This window comes from Pelodiscus sinensis, chromosome 1, assembly GCF_049634645.1.
Source record: "Pelodiscus sinensis isolate JC-2024 chromosome 1, ASM4963464v1, whole genome shotgun sequence".
In the NCBI taxonomy this organism is placed as follows: Eukaryota; Metazoa; Chordata; order Testudines; family Trionychidae; genus Pelodiscus; species Pelodiscus sinensis.
The window spans coordinates 85,334,563-85,354,751 of record NC_134711.1 but is presented as its reverse complement, the minus strand read 5'-3'; the positions used below and the strand labels follow the sequence as shown (position 1 = coordinate 85,354,751).

General features: G+C 44.2%; 1 protein-coding gene across 6 annotated transcripts in view; it reads right to left on the bottom strand.

The window, feature by feature from the left end:
• The window catches only part of CNOT4 (CCR4-NOT transcription complex subunit 4), a 159,024-nt gene that overhangs the window by 123,552 nt on the left and 15,283 nt on the right, over window positions 1–20,189 (bottom strand). For all 6 annotated transcript variants that reach the window (XM_075934379.1, XM_075934385.1, XM_075934354.1 and 3 more), the window contains exon 2: window positions 595–862. In XM_075934379.1, the coding sequence (XP_075790494.1) occupies window positions 595–768 (174 nt within the window). In that variant the 5' untranslated portion in view covers window positions 769–862. The remainder of the gene's footprint in view (window positions 1–594; window positions 863–20,189) is intronic.

Genomic DNA, 20,189 nt, shown 5'->3' with positions numbered 1-20,189 from the left:
AGCATTTGGTGACAGAGGTACAAGCCCCATCGAGACTTCTCACCAAGAGCTAATGGCCTGTAAAAGTGGGTGTCAAAAATGCAAAGCTCTGGTTCAAGAGGTACAGCAAAAAGGGATGCTTTATGAATTCCCACACAGCTGTACCACCATATCCTCACTTGCAGCATATCCTGCTTTTTCAATCCTCACTATCCAGTGACACCACAGTGCATCACTATCCTGATTCCCAGATATTCTCTCAAGTTCTCCCTTAACTCTACCCATACATCTCAGTCCTGAACTGCTCCCTTCACTGCTATTCAGCTTCCCGATATATTCCACAGAGACTACTAGTTGAATAATGATTTTGATAGGTACAGATGGGATCCATACAATGAGATGCTCACACCAGATCTACGCTATCATTTGAAGCAACAGATCCACAGGGTTGTTGTTCCAGTCCTGCCCACCTCTCCACACCGGAAGCAGCCAAAATAGGCTGCCCAAGAGCTGGCTCAAGCACTCGGAGACAGGATAAGGGGTGCCCATAAGAGTACTAACCAATCAAGACCCTCATGACATATGCAAGCCACGCAGTTATTCCAGGATATTTACCTTTCTGCAAGCAGGACAAAGTCCATTCTCATCAGTGCGGATACGATGCCAACAGAAGCGGCAGATTTGGTAGCCACAGGTGCAAGGGAAGAAGTTGATGTCATCAATCTCCAGGGGCTCCATGCAAAGGGGGCATTCCACAGGATCTTCCTTCACATCAGGGCTGCGAGACATCTTCACGTGTTTGCAGAGCAGCAAAAAAGTTTATAATAACTTAAGGGAGCAGAAAGGTCTGCACTGAAAATTAAAAATGGAGCAACTTGAAGATCTGCAAGAAAGACAGACAAGTGTGTTACTAACTTAGTATTTACGCGTTTTTATTTTATTTATTTATTTGTAGGCACACAGAATAACACCAACACTCCGAAGAAAAGATTTAGATTTGAGTGTATCCTTTCAATTATCCATAGGCTCTCTTCTCTCTACCACCAGAGTTTTTCCCACATCTGTTCACTAAGTCAAATTTGGGCTGCTTTTACTTCGAGTCACAAGAACGGTCGAGAAAAATTCAGCTATTGGTGTTGCCCTACCTACCAAGAGCGCATTGCTCTGACTGTTGTGACCAAGTGCCCTTGCTGGACAAATCCTAGGTTTGAGATTTTGCAGATGAACACAAATACCTAAAAGCAATACATGGAGTATATGCAAAGCTTCCTGGATATATTTACGGACTGTGTGACGTCATCTACTGCAACAGAAGGAAGAATCCTGAACTCAGGATTTGGCAATGAAGTGAAAAAATGAACTTAAAGTACTTGAGATTTGGAATCATGTCTGGATCATTGGTTCAAATCCATTCAGTCAATAGGCTAAGAAACCTTTTATAAGCATAGAACTTTAACACAGCAGTGAAAGCTCTTTTCCTCAACTCCTGACCTGAAGCAACTTTATGAGAGGGGATTTCAATTTGTGTCTATTGCATTCTTGGGCACTGCCTAAAGTAGCAAAGGCTGCCCATCAACTGATCATCCCACTGTGAAGACACTAGCCTACTACTATTTTTCTAGTGGCATCACTGTGAATTTGGCACTCCTGAAAAGCTTCATTAACACTGGCAGGTTCTGTCAGCTTATCATTGCATTTGTTGGTAACAGCCAAGTTTTGAAAATACCTTCTACTGTAATATCCATTTGTAGTGCTCTACTTGTTCCAAAAGGATAGCTTTTAGAAAAGGTTTTCAACAACTGTTCTTTACTAAAATGTAAAGTTTGTAAAGCAACAGAAAAATCAATTCAGCTGCTTATGTGCACACAGAGAGGGCTGGAGTAAGTGTTTCTTGCTTTAAAAAAATCATTGTTTCAGTTCTGTGATTAGAAAAAAGTTACTTTTATATTTGAAACTTGGTAGGCAGACATTGAGAACATTGCCTGTGAGGATGGAGAGCAGTGCTCTGTAATCATGGGGCCCACTTCCACTTACATCTTAAATTCTTAAAGCTCATACTTTAGCCAACCACTGGCAAGGGCCAGGAAGATAATTTCCCAATGATTCTGAGAGGTTTTTCCCTCCTCCTGAACAAAGATGGACAGCCACAGCTAGAGACTGCAAACTGTTGGGGTGGGGCTCTACCCATTAACACCTCTCTATGTGAGCAAAAACCAACTAGCCAAGCACCTGATAATCAGGGTCCAATGATAATGGATTGTGGGTCATGAAATAATTTTCCCCCAGGTCAGATTAGCAGTGATGTTAGGGGATGGGGCAGAATTCACATTCCTCTATAGCTATGGTGTTCAACCAGTTCTGAAGCAGTTACCACTATGCTCTAGTGAACAAACCATACTCAACCAGCCAAATAGCCACATGTGGCAAGGGGCTAGCGTGTTGGCCACCACGGCCTTACTGCATCTGAGTACAGATCACATTTGTCTCCTTTAATCATTTCCCAGTCTTGGAAGAGGTTTTGAGCACCATCTAAGGTCACATCTCCACTTGCCATGATGGAGATTGATCTTCTGGCATTCGATTTAGTGGTCTAGTAAAGACCGGCTAAATCAAATGTTTAAGGTACCCTGGTCAGCTTGGATATTCCTTCTTGTCAGCTTCCCTTACTCCTTGTGACTGCAATGTTTGCTCCCATTGACCTCCATGATGAAGACGGTGCCGAGCTCAGCTTAAGGTGTGTGACTCCAGTTGCATCATTTTAAATAGTTGGAGCTGCATACCTTAAACCGATCTTCCAGGTCTAGTATAGACTTGGCCATAGAGAAGTACTGGTCCTCAAGTACATGAAGTCACATGCAGTTCTGGTTTAAAAAAGTGATACTGTATATTTAGATTACCACTATCTTTAGTGCTCACTTAGGCAAATGAGTCCCTCAGCATATTTTTTGCCAAGAAAACTCATAGTGTTGACATAGCCATAATGCTGAGGTTAAAAGCAGCAGACTTCTCAAGGGCAGTACCATTCTAGTTGGCATGCACCAGTAATGCTGAGGTTAAAAGCAGCAGACTTCTCAAGGGCAGTACCATTCTAGTTGGCATGCACCAGTAATGCTGAGGTTAAAAGCAGCAGACTTCTCAAGGGCAGTACCATTCTAGTTGGCATGCACCAGTAATATTTCCTGTGGTTCAGTCCCCCTATCCTATATACAGGCAGTCCCCGACTTACGCGGATCCAACTTATGTCGGATCCGCACTTACGAACGGGGCTCTCTCGCCCCGGAGCTCACAGGCAGCGGTCAGCCACCTCGACCTCCGGGGCGAGAAAAGCTGCTCCCGGTGCCCCTGGTCTGCTGGGGACCGTCTCCAGCAGACCAGGGGCACCGGGAGCAAAGCCGCAGCCCCGGCGGGTTTGCTCGCGGTGCCCCTGGTCTGCTGGAGACGGTTCCCAGCAGACCAGGGGAACTGCGAGCAAACCCGCAGCAGCGGCAGGTTCCCAGAGCAAAGCCTCAGAAGCGCGGGGACCCTGCCACAGCTGCGGGTTTGCTCCCGGTGCCCCTGGTCTGCTGGGAACCGTCTCCAGCAAACCAGGGGCACCGGGAGCAAAGCGGTCCAGCGCCAGAGCAAAGCCTCAGAGGCGAGGCACCCCCCCGCTGCCGCTTTGTTCCCTGTGTCCCTGGTCTGCTGGGGGGGGGGGGGTGTGCGCAGCTAGTGTGCCCCCCCCCAGCAGACCAGGCTTTTGTTGTGGATCCTGGGGCAGAGCAACTGGGGCGCTGCCGGTTGGTCCTGCAGCGCCGCTCTGGGCACTACTGGACCAACCCGGCAGCACCCCAGCTGCTCTGCCCCAGGCGTCCTGATTCAGCCGCTGCTGGTCAGTTTCAGCAGCAGCTGAATCAGGACTCCTGGGGCAGAGCATCTGGGGTGCTGCTGGGTTGGTCCAGTAGCGCCGAGGAGCGGTGCTACTGGAGCAACCCAGCAGCACCCCAGCTGCTCTGCCCCAGACGTCCCCAAGTCAGCCGTTGCTGAAACTGACCAGCGCTGACTACAGGAAGCCCGAGGCACAGTTGCTCTGCCCCAGGCTTCCTGGAATCAGCAGCTGATCAGTTTCAGCAGCAGCTGACTTGGGGTTCTTAAGTTGAATCTGTATGTAAGTCAGAACTGGCGGTCAGTTTCAGCAGCGGCTGAATCTGGACGCCAGTTCCGACTTACATACAGATTCAACTGAACAAACCTACAGTCCCTATCTTGTACATAACCCGGGGACTGCCTGTACATCCCTTTCCTTCCTACTTGAGTCCGTTGAAAGGCAAAAAACATAGGAATCAGAATTGTTACAACACAATTCTTTTATTAGTGGCACTATGACGACAGTACCCAGAGAACCTATCATATTCAGGGCTTTTCTGTAGTATGTTCTATACTGAACAATTTGAAAGACAGTACATGTCTTGGAATTTGCGCTTATTTATGTATCTGCCTTGTTTCTCTTGTTTAAAAAGGTACCTTAATACTTTGCTAGTTTTACTGAACAGATGCATGTAATATCAAGTTAATGCTTCCATTAAAACCTTACATTTTACATGTCCTAACACTGCATTTGCAAAAGTTAATACAGTTACTGCACTTATTTAAACTTATCAGTTTTGTCGGAAGTAGATTAACTTGAAGTGGTGCAATTAGTTTTTATCTAGGAAGTGCTGGGAGAATTAAATCAAATCTGAAGAAATGCTATAAGTCTAATCAAATCTAATGTCCAAAATAGTCAGCAAGCAAACAATTCATTCTGTTGAAAGGTCTACTTACTCCATTGCATATTCAGCAAATTTAAGGTTATTGAAAGATGTCTGTCAAGCAATGCCAATGTTAGTGAAAGTATTTTTTTTGAATTACAATTTTAAAAGAACGCCAAAATTTTTAATAATTCAGCTGTGACAAATGAAGTTGCTTTAACAGAGGGTCGAAATAGCAAGTACCGGTTCATGAAAAACTGATGACTTATTAGCCAGTGCCACTGAGACATGCAGACAGACTTTCTAGCAAAACTTCAAAGTGATTAACATTTATGAGCTGTTTAAGTTAACACCAAGAGTTCAGCAGCTGCTGGTAATAAAAACAGTAGATTGCTTCCTAATCTGCCTTAGGCCTGTTTTATATTCCAGCCAAGGGTAAAGAGCAGCTGTGGTTTTGAAACAAAGAGAAAAGCAGTATGTCCTGATGTATTAACACTCCTGGAATCATGATACACTTCAGTGGAATCTCTTTAAATTGCCTTTTCCAGAATAAAGAAACAGTGTGTCATTTCCACAGCTGAACAATGCTCATTTTCCACAATGGAATAGTAAATAGAAGGCAGAACAAAGCAGCATTAGTGAACTTTTCATACAGAAACACTAAAATAGGGATATTAAATCATCAATAAGACCATACTAGTTGATGGGCAATTCACAGTATTTGTATGACTGTTTCCATCTTGGTTTTCCTACTGTATCACATCCCATTTTAATATCTTATCTTGCATTTAATCAAAAGTATCGAGATTTCAAAGTCACATTCCAAAAGAAAGTAAATCAACTACAGGTTGAACCTCTGTTGTCTAGGACTTTCTGGGCCAGCACCATCCATGTCTTCTAGGACCACGGATGTTGCAGGACTAGAGACCCCCCCAGTGGCAGGGGTTGCTAGTGGCTCGGAGCGGAGCCTTTGGAGTCCATAGCCGGGGACCACCACAGCCTGTGAAGCCAAAAGCTCCAGCAAGGGCCACCACAGCTCATGGGGCCAAAAGAGTAGGGAGAAAATTCTTGGGGATTTCCCTGCATGGCTGAAAGGTTTTACCCTATTACAGATTTAGTTCAGGTACAGACCCTGCCACTCCTTTCCCCCTATTTCACTACTAATTAGTGGGACAGTGGAGGTGGTACAGCAGTGGTATGCTATCTTTCATATTTAAGGTTTTCAAGGGACGACCAATCTCACCACAACTCCTTGTTACTCAATCTAAAGGGCACAAGCAAGAGATAGGGTTTGGGATGGAAAAAAAACAAGCCTACATTTGCCAAAAGGGGACAGCACTCTTATTCTGCAGGTGAATGAGTGAAGTTCTTCTAAACATTTTCCTGCAGGAAAGGGGCTAAATCCCCAGACTACTTGGGACTTTTTTTGGCAGGGAGGGGGAGAGAAGAGATAGTGTGCTGGTCTTGCTGCTCCCACTCAAATCTTGGGAAGCAGAGTAACTGATAACTTATCCTCAGTTTCATTTTTGATGGAGTTTACACCACCATCTCTCAGAAGACCTCTGGCCACCAGTGATCTCTAAAATGAGGAAGTCTAGGTGAGTTTCCATTTTTGTTTCACTGAATGCTGTAACATACCAGAAAAGTGAAGTGGGTCAACAAAATTTTCTGCCTAATACTACAGCTACTGTCAGCACAGACTGAAGTGCCCATTTTACTGGAAATCCCCATTTTCACTCAATGGTAAGTTTCAATTATCTTTTAAAGCTTATGGACATAAATAAGCATTTATGTCTAAAAGGCAGCAGACTTGCTAACTCACTGAACTGGTAGGCAAGATCCCATGGGAAGCAAGTCTATAGGAAAAGACTAAGGAGAGTTGGTAGATTATTTCTTTACAGCAAACTATCCCAATGACCAGGAAAGAAAATGCAGAATCAGTCGTGACTCTGCATTTTAAATGTAGAAGTAAAAACTGGGCGGCTCCTACTACATTTAAAATGCAGAGCCGCAGCGGGGATAGCTCCTGGACCGGTGCGAGCTGGGACCGAGTGCTTTCCTTTATCAACTAATTGTGTAGTTGATAAAGGGGCCTTCAAACATCCAGTTTTATTTTCATTTGTTCTGTAGATAAGGCAAGGGGTTTATTTCCTACTTCCTTACTGCTGCCACTCTAGTTAAAGAGTAAATCATATTGGGTATGTCTACACTACAATGTTAGTTCGAACTAACGTCCGTTAGTTCGAACTAACATTCATAGCCGCTACACTAGCGCTCCGCTAGTTCGAATCTGAATCGAACTAGCAGAGCGCTTAGTTCGAACTAGATAAACCTCATTTTATGAGCATTAAGCCTAGTTCGAACTAGCTAGTTCGAATTAAGGGCTGTGTAGCCCCTTAATTCGAACTAGTGGGAGGCTAGCCCTCCCCAGCTTTCCCTGGTGGCCACTCTGGCCAACACCAGGGAAACTCTATGCCCCCCTCCCGGCCCCGGACCCCTTAAAGGGGCACGGGCTGGCTACGGTGCCCGTGCCAGGTGCAAGCCTGCCAGCACCCAGCAAGCAGACCCTGCACCTGGCACGGCACAGAGCCACCCACCCGATGTCCCCCAGCCCACCCCCCTCTTCCCAGGACCAGGCTGGCAGCTCCCGGGAGCTTGCCCTGGACCGCAAGAGGCGGGCACCTTCCTGGGCTAGTGCGGACATCGTGGACCTTGTCCACGATCTCCGCACTAGGCACAGGAAAGTGGCCATCTAGGGCAGGAGAGCTGCCAGCCTGGCCACCCAGGAGCAGGTGTGCATGAAAATCAAGGGGGTCCACTGAGACCCGAGCCCTGAGCTTACAATGGCCATCCTGGGTCAGACCAAAGGTCCATCTAGCCCAGTAGCTTGTCTGCCAACAGTGGCCAACCCTAGGGACCCTGGAGGGGATGGACCGAAGACAGTGACCAAGCCATTTGTCTCGTGCCATCCCTCTCCAGCCTTCCACAAACCTTGGGCAGGGACACCACTCCTACCCCCTGGCTAAGACTACTCCATGGACCCAACCTCCATGACTTGATCTCGCTTCCCTTTAAACTCTGTTCTAGTTGTAGCCTTCACAGCCTCCTGCAGCAAGGAGTTCTGCAGGTTAACTACTTGCTTTGTGAAGAACAACTTTCTCTTACTAGTTTGAAGCCTGCTATCCATTCCTTTCCTTTGGTGTCCTCTAGTCCTTCGTTATGGGAACTAATGAAGAACTTTTCTGAATGCACCCTCTCCACCCAACCCCTGCTTTTAGAGACCTCTATCCTGTCCCCCCCTCTGTCTCCTCTTTTCTAAGCTGAACAGTCCCAGTCTCTGTAGCCTCTCTTCATCTGGGACCTGTTCCCAACCCCTGATCATGTTAGTTGCCCTCCCCTCTCCCAGCCTCTCTCTTCCCCTCTCCCACCTCCTTTTCCCAGTCTCCCCCAGTTTTGTTCAATAAAGACAGAGTCAATGTTGGAAGAAACGTTATCTTTATTTTGTACATCAATAAGAAGGGGGGCTAGGGAAGGGTAAGTGGAAGGTGGTGAGGGAGGAATGGGGTACGAGCCCCCGATGGGGAGGACTGGGCTGGCTCTGCGGGCATCTGGGGGTGGAAGCTCTCCTGCAGCCCCCCGATTGCCCCCTCTCCCCAGATGGCAGCCTGCGGCAAGTGCAGCCGGGCTGATGGCCGAGTGGTGTGATGTGCCCAGTGTGGGTACTCCGGGCACTCCAAGCCAGGACTAGTTTTCAAGCGGGGCACCCCTGAGAACTGTCTGTCCGGGGTGGGGGTCGGGACCCTTTAAGCGCAGCCCTCGGCTAGCCTGAGACAGCATCTCCACGCTCTAAGTCCTCCTCTGATGCCCTGCCGGCACTGCTTCCGGCCAACCTTAAGCCCTGTTCAGAGTCCACTCAATGTGGACTGGCTAGTTCGAATTAGCAAAACGCTAATTCGAACTAGTTTTTAGTTCTAGACGCGTTAGTTCGAATTAGCTTAGTTCGAATTAACTAATTCGAACTAAGTTAGTTCGAACTAGCGCTGTAGTGTAGACATACCCATTGGTAGTTGAAAAGTCCATGCAATTCCTACCCTAAAGTTAGGCAATTTGCTTCTCCCTCAGTACTTGTTCTGGAAGAACCAATTGCTATATTGTGGTCTGCAGTAACAACTTGAACACAATACAACCACTGTGTGAGTGTCAGGAATTGAAGGGTGGACAGAATCGTTTAAGGATAACAATCAAGCAGGCATCTCAATATCCTCCAGTACCAGACAATACCCACTAGGAACATACACTGGCAAAAATTCAAGCCACAAACCAGTCAGCATAATGACCCCCAAAAGAGAGTTCTCTATATAAAGTTTGAGACTAAAGCCATTATACACAGCTAAATAGCACATACCATACATAACGCACATCCTTTGAAATCTGTTCGAGATTATGTATTCTACAGGAAATGATTCAGTGTGCCATAGACTTCCATTAATCTTTACAGGCTAGGAATAGAACCATCCGACCACTTGTCCACAAGCAGCCAAGATTTCAGGTCTTCTCAAACATGGAAACGTGCTTACCCCAGTATCCCAACTATTATTCTCTCAACTGAAGTGATACTATTTTGCAAGTGAAAAGCAATTTCACTGAATTCTGATTGATTTGAACTATACTACTAGTTTTTCATTTTTATTTGTGTTTGTGTTCAAATTAGTTGCTTTACATTTAGTTTCACCACCTTTTATTGGCAACTGAGCAGCATTTTCAATTTAATTGAAAGACAGAAATTTGGTTTATCTTTTAAGATTCAAGTTCAGAAATTCAGTATCTAAACATTATAATGTCCATCTGACTTGAAATCAAGATCTCATCATGCAACACTAGTTTACATCTTCACTAGAGCTGCCCGCTGTCAAGTGTTCACTAGGACAGTGCCACTAAGATGATTGTTGCCAGTCCCCTTTTCAAACCAGTAAATTCTGACAGGGTTGGACCATTGTACTTGGGCCACTCAAACTTATCTTTATGAAGCCCTAGCATATATTTTGCTACATGTGTGCATAGGTTCACCTGGATTGATTTTCCTATGAAAGATGCACATGCCACTACTTCTGGGAGCTGCTTGAAATGCCACTAGGAGCTTCCACCTCTAATCCACTCCCAGCCTCCCCCACCCCAACTCCTTGATCTCAGCCCAGAGCACTCTCCTTAACTTCAAATCCTTTATTCCTGTCTCCATCCCAGAACCCACATCCCAGCTGGTACACTCACCTCCTTTTGCATCCCAACACACTGCCTAAAGCTGAAGCCTCCTCCTGCACTTGGAACCCCTCATCTTCACCCCAGAGCTCATGCCCTCATCCCCTCCTGCATCCCAGCCCTTTCAGCCAGCCCAGTTGAAGTAAGCAAGTAAGTGAGGATGAGGAGAGCAAGTGAGCAGGGCAAAAAAAAATTTTTTTGGCATGGAAGTAGAAAGTTGGCAATTAATTTCCACCAAGAACAATTTATGCTGAAAAGCAGATGGGCATAGTGGTTAACAGCTTTTTAAAAAAATGCATGTGCAGTAATTTGAGAGTTGTAATATTGAATTCTAAAGACTGTCACTGACAGAGGGCACTCAACATCTATTTGAAGTAGTCCAACAGACTGTCAGATTCTGTTTTACCATAATGGACCAATACTTTAGTCATTAAGCTATGACTGCAACAATTTCCATGGAAATTGTGGCCTGGTGATTCTGCCATCCATATGTTCAAAACACATTTTTCTGTACCTTTGCCACTAAAGACTCAAAAAAACATACCTAATTCAAGGGTGCCATCTCTAATAGGGATTTATGGGCCAATATAGTCGGATTGCTTTTAGGGATGTGAAAGTAACAGGGTACATAGGGTTCATAGTTAACTGATGAGCCCAGGCTCATTGGTTAACATTCATGATTGCATACAGGTGCCTGGTACGCATGGAGAACCACTTTAAAAGCCAGCTCCCTGCATGCATTGGCTCCCAAGGAGCTGCCTGCCACCCTGTGCTGCTGCCTCTGGAGAATGAGGCAGGTGAGAGCTGGTTCACATGGGGAGCCAGCTCAAAAGCCAACTCCCTGTGCACACAGGCTCCTGTGAGTAACCAGTGAAATTTCAGTGGTTACATGGTTAATTACATGCATTTTAACATCCCTAATTGCTTTGGGTTCCAACCTTGCCCTTTTTTCATTTGTGCAAAGAGTAACAAGATCTCCTTGAAGAGGGGAAACAAACTTCACTCTTAACAGCATTAAGATTATGAAATAGTGTACATGCAAATTTGTTTGCCTTAAGGTCATCCCTGAGGCAGCATCAGTCCCTAAACTCAATTTCTACATATATCCACACACACATTTTAAAGGGCTGAAATTCAAGTAACTTTTTTGCTTTTACCACCATCAGTGTTCTGTCCAGACTAGCAATCAAATTTACATAGTAGATACCTACAATATAGTTTACCACTGTCTCAAATATATCAGCTTCAGAGGGGTAGTCACATTAGTCTGTAACAGGAAAAACGTAAACAAATAGTCTAGTAGCACCTTAAAGACTAACAAAACATGGAAATGGTATAATGAGCATCTACTTTTTTTTAAGTCTTTCAGGTGCTACTAAACTATTGAAGTTTTCAAATACATCAGTAAGCTAGACCAAATTACTTAAGGCCAGTTTTTAATTAGGTTCTTCTCCCTTAATTCTTGCAACCTCCTAATGTTAATCCACACAGTACCAACAGTGTCTCAGATTCCATTTACTGTATATTGTGGAAGTGCAAGTTCTCTTCCCACACAAACCTCATGTACAGTTACTCTTGATCACGTGCAGTCCAATTAGTGGGATCTTCTGCAAGCACAATAAAAAGGAGCTATATACATTTGATACACTTACCTCGGAGATTCTACATCTGCCTCCATCAAGTCTCACTTTGTGAATGGCAATATCATTTGATCAAAGATTAAGGTAATTTTTGATCTGTACCTTGTATTTCAAGATCTCTCAAATGGAAGTCAAGTTTAGTTACTAAAAGGCGTTAAGCAAAATGGAAAATATATAGCTCTCATGTTTCCTTTAGTGGAGCAATTAAACTATAGGAACTTGAATAGTCCTTTCACGTACACATAAGGAATCTGTACTAATATCTTACATGTAGCTATCATTAAGCAGCTGAAGACCTGAGACCACTACTAGTCTCACGTGCCAGGACTATGTCACTTTCTCCATACGCCCCCACTTGTCTGTATCCATCTTTCTTTTATTATATTTAGAGATACCAGGCTCTTTGGAGTATGGAATATTTTGTTCATTGTGCTAGGTGCTGTACAAACAAAAGCCCAAGTCCATGACTTGGACGCGTGTATAAAGCCCGTGGCAACGAGCCACTCAGCCAAGGTCAACAAATTCAGATTAGCCCATCTTGCACTAGTGCTCTAAAAATAGATGTGTAGGCAGCATTTTCCCGTTTTTAGCTCAAGCTCTGAAGCCCAATTCCCTCCCTAGGCTTCAGAGCTCAAGTTGCACCCTCAAAGTGCTATCAACAGACATTGTTACAGCACTAGCACAATCCCAACTCATGAACCTGGGCTAGGAGGCTCACTGCTACAGGCTATGCAGACACAACATACCTTTAGGCAAGGGTGGGCAATATTTTTTGATGGGGGGGCCACTCCAAGAATTTGTAAAGTGGCCATGATATTAATGGAGGAGGTGCGGGATCTGGGATAGAGGCTGGGTACAGACAGAGCGTGGGGTCTGGGAGGGAGTTTGGGTGAAGGAGGCAGTTGTAACCTGCAGCATTGGCCTAGGGTGCAGGAGATTGGGCTGTGACCTAGGGCAGGGAACCGTGGTACAGGAGGGGGTGCCAGGGACTGGGTGCAGGAGGGGGGCAGAGGGTTGGGGAAGGGAAAGTTTGTTGTGCCACAGGCAGGCTCTGGCCAACAGACATACCAGACAGCAGTTTCTCAGGCAGGCAAGCAAGGAGCCTACCCCACTCCTGCACAGGGTGCAGTCATGTGCTTTGTGAATAATTACAAGTGAATAACTGAGCCTGAAGAGGAGGGGGCATAGTGCTTCATGGCTGCTTGTTATTTAAACAGGTAGCTCCCATTGGCCAGTTTCTGGCCAGAAACCAGTCAATGGGATTGTGCTGAGGGCAGGAACAGCACTTGAGCCTTCCTCCCTTCCCTCCAGTACTCAGAATTTTTAAAGGGAAACCGCCCTGCAGCCACATTCCTGAGCAGCATGCAGGTGGGTTGAAACAAGTGGGGAACCTGCCTAGGGCTCTCCGCAGCATCCGTGGGCCAGGTCCAGTTTCTTGGTGGGATGGATCCTGCCCACGGGCCATATTTTGCCCAGGCCTGCTTTTAGGACTGCTGAAATAAATATAGGAGGGTTGCCTATATCAAACCTATTCATGCTTTATACAATCAATACAAAACATTTAATCTTTTGACATGAGGCTCAGAAACAGGTACCTTTCTGTAAATTCTGAAAAGAAAATTTTATATCTAAACTTGTCTTAATGTGGGTTTTACACATTTAACCCAGAGCCCTCAATATTCTTGGGTGATTCAGCTGTGTTAATATAAAAAACAAAAGTTGTGCTAGGGACAACATCCACTACACATCTTCTATAGAATTTATGTAGTATGCTAGTTGTCCTCCAACAAATGTCTTCCCCTGTGCTGGCACCATTTCACCACTCAATGACTGTTTTCCAGGTCATTTATAATTTATACTTGCCATAGACTTGAAGTGTAAAGTTAACATGATAGAGGTTAATAGACTGCTAGTCTTGTCACAGATTCGACTACGTAACAAAGCATGAATTTCACAACATTGTACCTAATAGAGCAGGGATGGGAAACCTCAGGACCAATGTGGCTCCTGGCTTGCCTGGTATGGCCCTTGACACTCCTGCCCCCCCCCCCCCCCCCGCCCCCCAGGCTGGAACACACAAAAATCTCCTAGCCTGGATTTTCTCTTCCCCTCCCCCCCCCCCCTCTGGTATGTGAGGGGAATGTGGGTAGTGTCTCTCCTCAGAGGCCACATCAGTGAGGGGAAAGTTTTTTGGGGGATTTTTGCTTTGCTTGCATGCAGCCCCTAACTGATTTTTCTGTAGGTCAGAAGCCCCTGACCCAAAAGAGGTTCCCCACCCCTGCAATAGAGCATCAATTTAACAAGTTAAGTTTTCAGGTACTCTATGAGCAATTCGGATACAGGCTAACTAAAATGATATAACATTTGAAATATTCATATAGGCTGTAACACATGGAAGCATATACTAGGGGTGTTAAAATGCATTTATTTTTGAAAATATGTAACCACTGAATTTTTCAGCAATTACAAGTTCACATGCCAAGGGGAAGATGGGAGCCTGTGCTCAGAAAGCCAACACACAAGTTCCTGCCTTCCACTCTTGCTGCTGCCTCTGCAGCGCAGGGGAGAGGCACAGACATGGGTTCCTGCACTCCCACCACAGCCCTCCCATCCGCAGCAGGTGGCTCTGGGAGATGGGGCTGGCCAAATCACCAGATCTGGCCTAAAAGTCCCCCTTAAGTGCAGCAGCAGCCGCCACTTTAAATGTGGTTGCTCTATTCTGGGAGCAAGAAGGGAGACTTTATGCTTTGTCCTGCCCCTCAGCAAAATCTCCCAGCTTCTACTGGCCAGTTTCCAACCAATAGCAGCTGAGATACTTTGCTGGCAAGAGGGGCAGCCAATGAAGCCTCCTCCCTCCCTCCCGTGCCCGGAGCAGTCATGTCGAGCAGCTTGCAACTGCAGCCTTCTGGTTCCTGAAAGGCTTCTGACTGGGAGCTGCCTAGGTAAGCGCCTTCCAGCTAGAGCTTGCCTCTGGCACTCCCACAACTACCTACCCCAGGCCATCACCCAAACCCTCTGCATCCCCTTCACACAGGTCACAACTAGGGATGTTAAGTACTAGTGAATTATCTGATAAACAGATGCTTATCAATCGCTTCATCCTCCCCTTGCAGACATAGGCCCTGTCTAGAGCCCCTTCCTCAGGTCAGAATCTTCTCCTGCACCCAAACCCTCTTCTGGACTTTGCACCCCAGTTGTCTGTCCCTGATCACAACCCCTCCTTCACCCAAACTCCCTCACACTCCACACCCCCTCATCTACCCAGTCTCCCTTCTACACCCAACCTCTGTCCCAGACCCCAAACCCCTTCAGTAGAAATGCAACCCTTTACCACTTGCCAAAATGTTGGAGTGGCCCCCATTAAAAATTATTGCCCACCCCTGCTCTCCAGACACACCAACCTTCCATCTTCCTTAGCTAGTAGAGTTAATTATCGATGGTGTGCAGAAAAGAACATTGGTTCTGTACAATGCTTTTTATCAAATTCCCTTCGCTAGGTGTTTAGTTAATATGAGGCAAGGAAGAGAAAACTATTGGCTACTTTGATTACTGCTTTGTGGATGGAGATCAAAATAAGGGAAATGGTATATGGTTTGCATATAAAACTTTTACGCTGCACACCTAAGCAAGGAACAGAAAAGTTTAGCAGTGACTAATTTTTAACAAAAGCTTCTGCTAAAATTATCGGTGAAATAGTTAATGCTGACATTTTAAATTAATGATAGAAATGTAGCTGTGTTAGTCTGGTGTAGCGACTATTTTCTTCCACTATTTGATCTGAGGAAGTGGGTCTGGCCCACGAAAGCTCATCATCTAATAAACCATCTTGTTAGTCTTTAAAGTGCTACATAGTCCTGTATTTTATTTTAAGTTAAGCTTCAGTTAATATCCTACTGAAATGAATAAAACCAACTGATACCTCCTATTATGACATCCTTTATATAGTGTGCTGTACCTAAATTCTTCATCTTTTTTTTTTAATCAAAATTCTACAGAGTTCATATGTATCATGGGGGCTTTTCAGAAGTTCAGTGCCCTAACAGTTACTGATAAATGGATCAGGGTCTTCACCTCTCAGAAGGTAACAGTCTTATCATCTACTTTAGACTTCCCAGAAATCTGGTATAGCTGAAGAGGTTCACACTCTGCTTGATTCATTCATTACCTTGGGAATGTACAGAATTTCTGTTAGAACTAATTATCTAATATCTGGATGCTAGATACTTAACTGAAGAATGACAATTCACAAATTCCTCACATTCCAAGTGAATCCCGGATACTATGGGTAACGACACTGAAAACTTAACTGCTCTACTGTCCTTGAAGATTCATAATAGCGAAGTAGGCAGCATGCTCTTGTTTTCAACCTTTGCCTAACTTTTTAATATCTACTTCTGTCACCCACCTCGTTACAGCAGATTTTTGTAGGTTTATAACAATTACATTTTAGGAATGTCATCCTGCCATAAAACACACGCACCTGCCCTCTGATGTATTTTGCTGATCCTGAGCTTAATAAATTAGCTGTTCTCTGTGGTTATTTGAACTATGTTAAGGGAACCTGCAAATATTTTAGGGAGAAAATTCACCAAATTCTATTAAAGGTAAACAGCTAGCTTAAAAGGATATTCAAACCAAACAACAAAAATTCTAGTTAATGCCATTCTCCATTCTTTCTACAGACAAATGGGTGTTTGATTAATTTTTTTCTTAAGTGTTTCTAAAACCAGGGCACAGACAAATACCAACTTGCACAACCAAATTTATTTCACACTTGTACAGTGCTCAGTTATTTTAAGAACACTCATAAGGGCAGTTTATCGCATCAAGAATGAATCTACAGATATTGAAAAATAATTTGCTCCCAATTTTCTAGTTCTGAATAGAGAAGGTTTACCTAATAAAGCATTTTTCACACTACAGGAAACAAAGGGAACCTATTTTAGTTTCAAACCTAAAATTGGCAACAGTTAGTCAATATAAGATGATATATTAAGTACAGATCATTGAACCCTCCAGTGTACTTACATTTGTCCAATCTGTTATTTGTTGATTTCCAGATACCAGGTTTTTTTATGGTCTGAATATTTTCCTCAAAAAAAATGCCAAAACTCAACTCAGTTTTTGCTCTGTCACCACACACAACGAAGTCAAAAATGGCTAAAGCAAGGGCTCTATCGTGTGGTCTGAACTCAGTCTATATGTCAGCAAGTTATGTAAGTGTCTTTAGGCACAGATAACATCTTTCACATACAAACTTCATAGTTCCAGCTCACTGAACTGTGTAGAACTTGTGAAAAGAATAAAAGCTAGTACAACAAATGTAGTGTCAGGCATGCATAAGAGACTGAAACAACTTCTTAAAGACTAGACAAAGAGACTATCTATTGTCCAATATCCCTGAAGATAACTTTGAGGAGTGCACTGAAGATGTAATCTGGGAAAATGGGTGGAAGCAAAAAGCAAAAGTTGCTTGCAGAAGATGGGAAACAGAGAAAAATCATTCTTAAACTAAGTAGTCTCCACTGCTGAAGCTGCACATTGAATAGCCCAAAGACACCAATAGTGATGAAAGAAATGTGTAAAAGGAAAAGATGAAGGGCAAAGGGTAAGAGACAATGGTTATGGTCCTAAAGGTGTCTTGCATTATTCTTCTCTATACTGGTTGAGTTGCGAATGCAAAGACGGTACCAATCTAGCCTTTATCTCTGTGTATAATTCTTTATCAAAAGTGACAACTGTGCCAAGCCATTCAGACCCCTCACTAAGCTAAAATCTCTCAAATTCCCAACAGTGGTTATGAAGCAGGGATAAACATTATACTGAAGATACCTTGTAAGCATTCTTAAGGTGCAGCATAGTTTAGTCAATCCAAGATGGCAATCCAAGGTGGCACAAGATTTTTTTTTCAATGCGAGTGACAGGAGGGATTCTCATTTATTATACATATATATCTTTACTTTTTTTGCAGTTCATTTCAAAGCCACCACAGATATTCTTAAATTCATTCATCACTGCAGAGATGATAGGGAAAAACTCCACAACAATTTATAGAAAAAAGTTACTCATAACAAAGTTTAGTGTCTAGGCATAACACCTGTGAGGATTACCTTTCAGACATTATCCTGCACAAGTCTTTCCTACCAGTATTACTAAAGTGACACACGTAAAGCAATGCATATTAAGTGAGGTGCATGCTGTTTGCACGCAGCATTGACTATAAGAGCAGTATGCTCCCTATTCATCTAACCAAAGTCCTGTTCTAGTTCAATTCGCACGACAGCATGAAAGTGCAGCTACCAATATTATCCATCTTGAGTGGCCTGCCTTCCTCTCAATGGACTGCAAGTGGCCCGTTCACTAGCGCAGGCTGCCCTTCACTGCTTTAATGGGATGTCCAAGTTGCATCACAAAGCATAATACATGCTAGGAACATGCATTGTTAGTTGGACTCCAAACATGAAGCAGTCATAAGAAGCTGCAAGTGCTGTGATCCCATTAAATATAAAAGATGTCGTCTTATACTGGTTTTAAGACCCTTTAATCCTAAGTGATTGATTTGTGAAGATGTTACATACTCTTAACCATTTTCTTGTCAATGCTGCATTCCTTCCTTATGTTGCTTGCATTCCAGTCACACTTTTCCAATGTTATCCCATAAATGCGTGGTTACTACTCCAAAACTGCCTTTTGTAAAAAACAGTCTAGAAAGTAGTTTACAGAAGAATTATTGCAAAGTTAATTCTAGAAAGGAATATGCCAATCTACTTGATTTTAAAAACAGCAAGTGCACCATGTTAATCAAAATAATTGAAATATTAGATATGCAAATAAGGCTAAATCAACTCAGCAGCTGCACTCAGAACAATAATCTATGCAAAATCATTGTTTTAGTGTTTAGAATTCCATTTCTCTTGGCATAAGGAAGCATATTAATAAGAATCAGGATGGGTTATAGGATCTAATATTTTCAGCATCTATTACATTCATGTTTCCCACACATAATGACTACACTGCAAAAAGTGTTACCTGTAATACCAGATTCCATTTCTCTATGAAAAAAGAGAGTGAACACGGTTTAATTCTCATCTAAACTTTAATACAAATGTCCATTTTCCAAAGTTAGTCTTGAAACTATAGCAGTGCCATTTGAAGTGTTGTATATAGAAGTGAAGAATAAACTAATAGGTCAAACTGGGGATGTTTAGGTATTGTGCAAATGAATAGCCATGTAACTGCATGAAATTTGAATAGTTGTGTAACAATTTAAGTCTGATGAGGTTACACGACTATTCAATAGTTGCCAGAGGCAGGGCCAGCAGCCAGTGCACTCCGGCCCCACTCCCACAGGGGGAGCCCATCATTCCAGGCAGATGGGAGCTGGTCCATGAGGAGAGCCAGTTTAAAAACCAGCTCCCCTCGGACTGGCTGCCTGCTAGGTCCCATGCAGGGAGCTCTGACCTCCCTCCCCCACCCCAGAGCTGCTGGCTGCTTTGTGGCAGCATCAGGGGGTGGGGCAGGTGGTACCATTATGATTGTGGTGGTACCATCTATGATTAAGCTGATGCTAGGGGGAACCAGCTTTTAAGCCGGCTCCCCCCAGCATCAGCTCCTGCCTGTAGGAGGTAGTGGGGAGGAGGGGAGGGGGCAGAGGTGGGTCCACAGGAGCGGATACATGCCAGAAGCAGGCTTGAAGGCCAGCTCCCCACATCCATCAGCTCCAGCCTGTCCCTCCCTCACCTCTGTGCTGCTGCCTCTCTATCAGAGACAGTAGCATTGGGGGCGGGAAGAGAGAGAATGGGAAAGGTAGATCCAGTACTCATAGGGAGCCTGCTTAAAGCCAGTTCCTCACAGCAGTAACTCCTGCTGGGGGGAGGGGAGAAAATGTGTGTAGTCAAAAGGATTAACCAATAAGGTTTAATCATTTACCTAACTATATGGTAACATCCCTAGGTCAAACACGTTCTCAGCTTTGTGTAGGATGCCGTGTGAATACAAACTACTGTAGTGACTACATAGTTAGGGTTTAGGGACCTCTCCTGCAAAATGTTGAACACTAACGGTTTACGTTGAAGGGACACCAGGAAGCCCTTCACATGTTCTAACATCAGAATAAAGCCTCTAGAGCTATGTCCTCTCAATGCTGCTTTATCTGACATTTAGTTCTGGGCTTTTTTTTTTTTATAAAGTCTGCCATTTCAAAAGCAAGCAAACTTGCTCTTCTGAATACTACATTTAACCAGCAGTGCCCTCCCTTCAGTTGGAAGTCTATTTTTTGTGAAACCAAGTACTTTTTTGGCTTGAGGACACAGGTTCATGGGACTTCACATGATCAAAGAGAGAAGGAGCCCTTAGACCAGCATTTCTTAAACTGTATTGTGTGGCACACCAGTGTGCCATGGAGAACAGAGTTCAAAATGGCCACCCTTAAAGAGGCAGGCGACTTTCTCAATAACTCCCCCCCCCTTTTTTTTTTGCTCAACAAAAAATCCTTGGTGTTGCTCACAAAAAAAGTTGTTTGGTGTTTCTTGGTCTTAAAATGTTTAAGAAACATGGCTTTAGACCTTATTAGTGGCACATCATTACC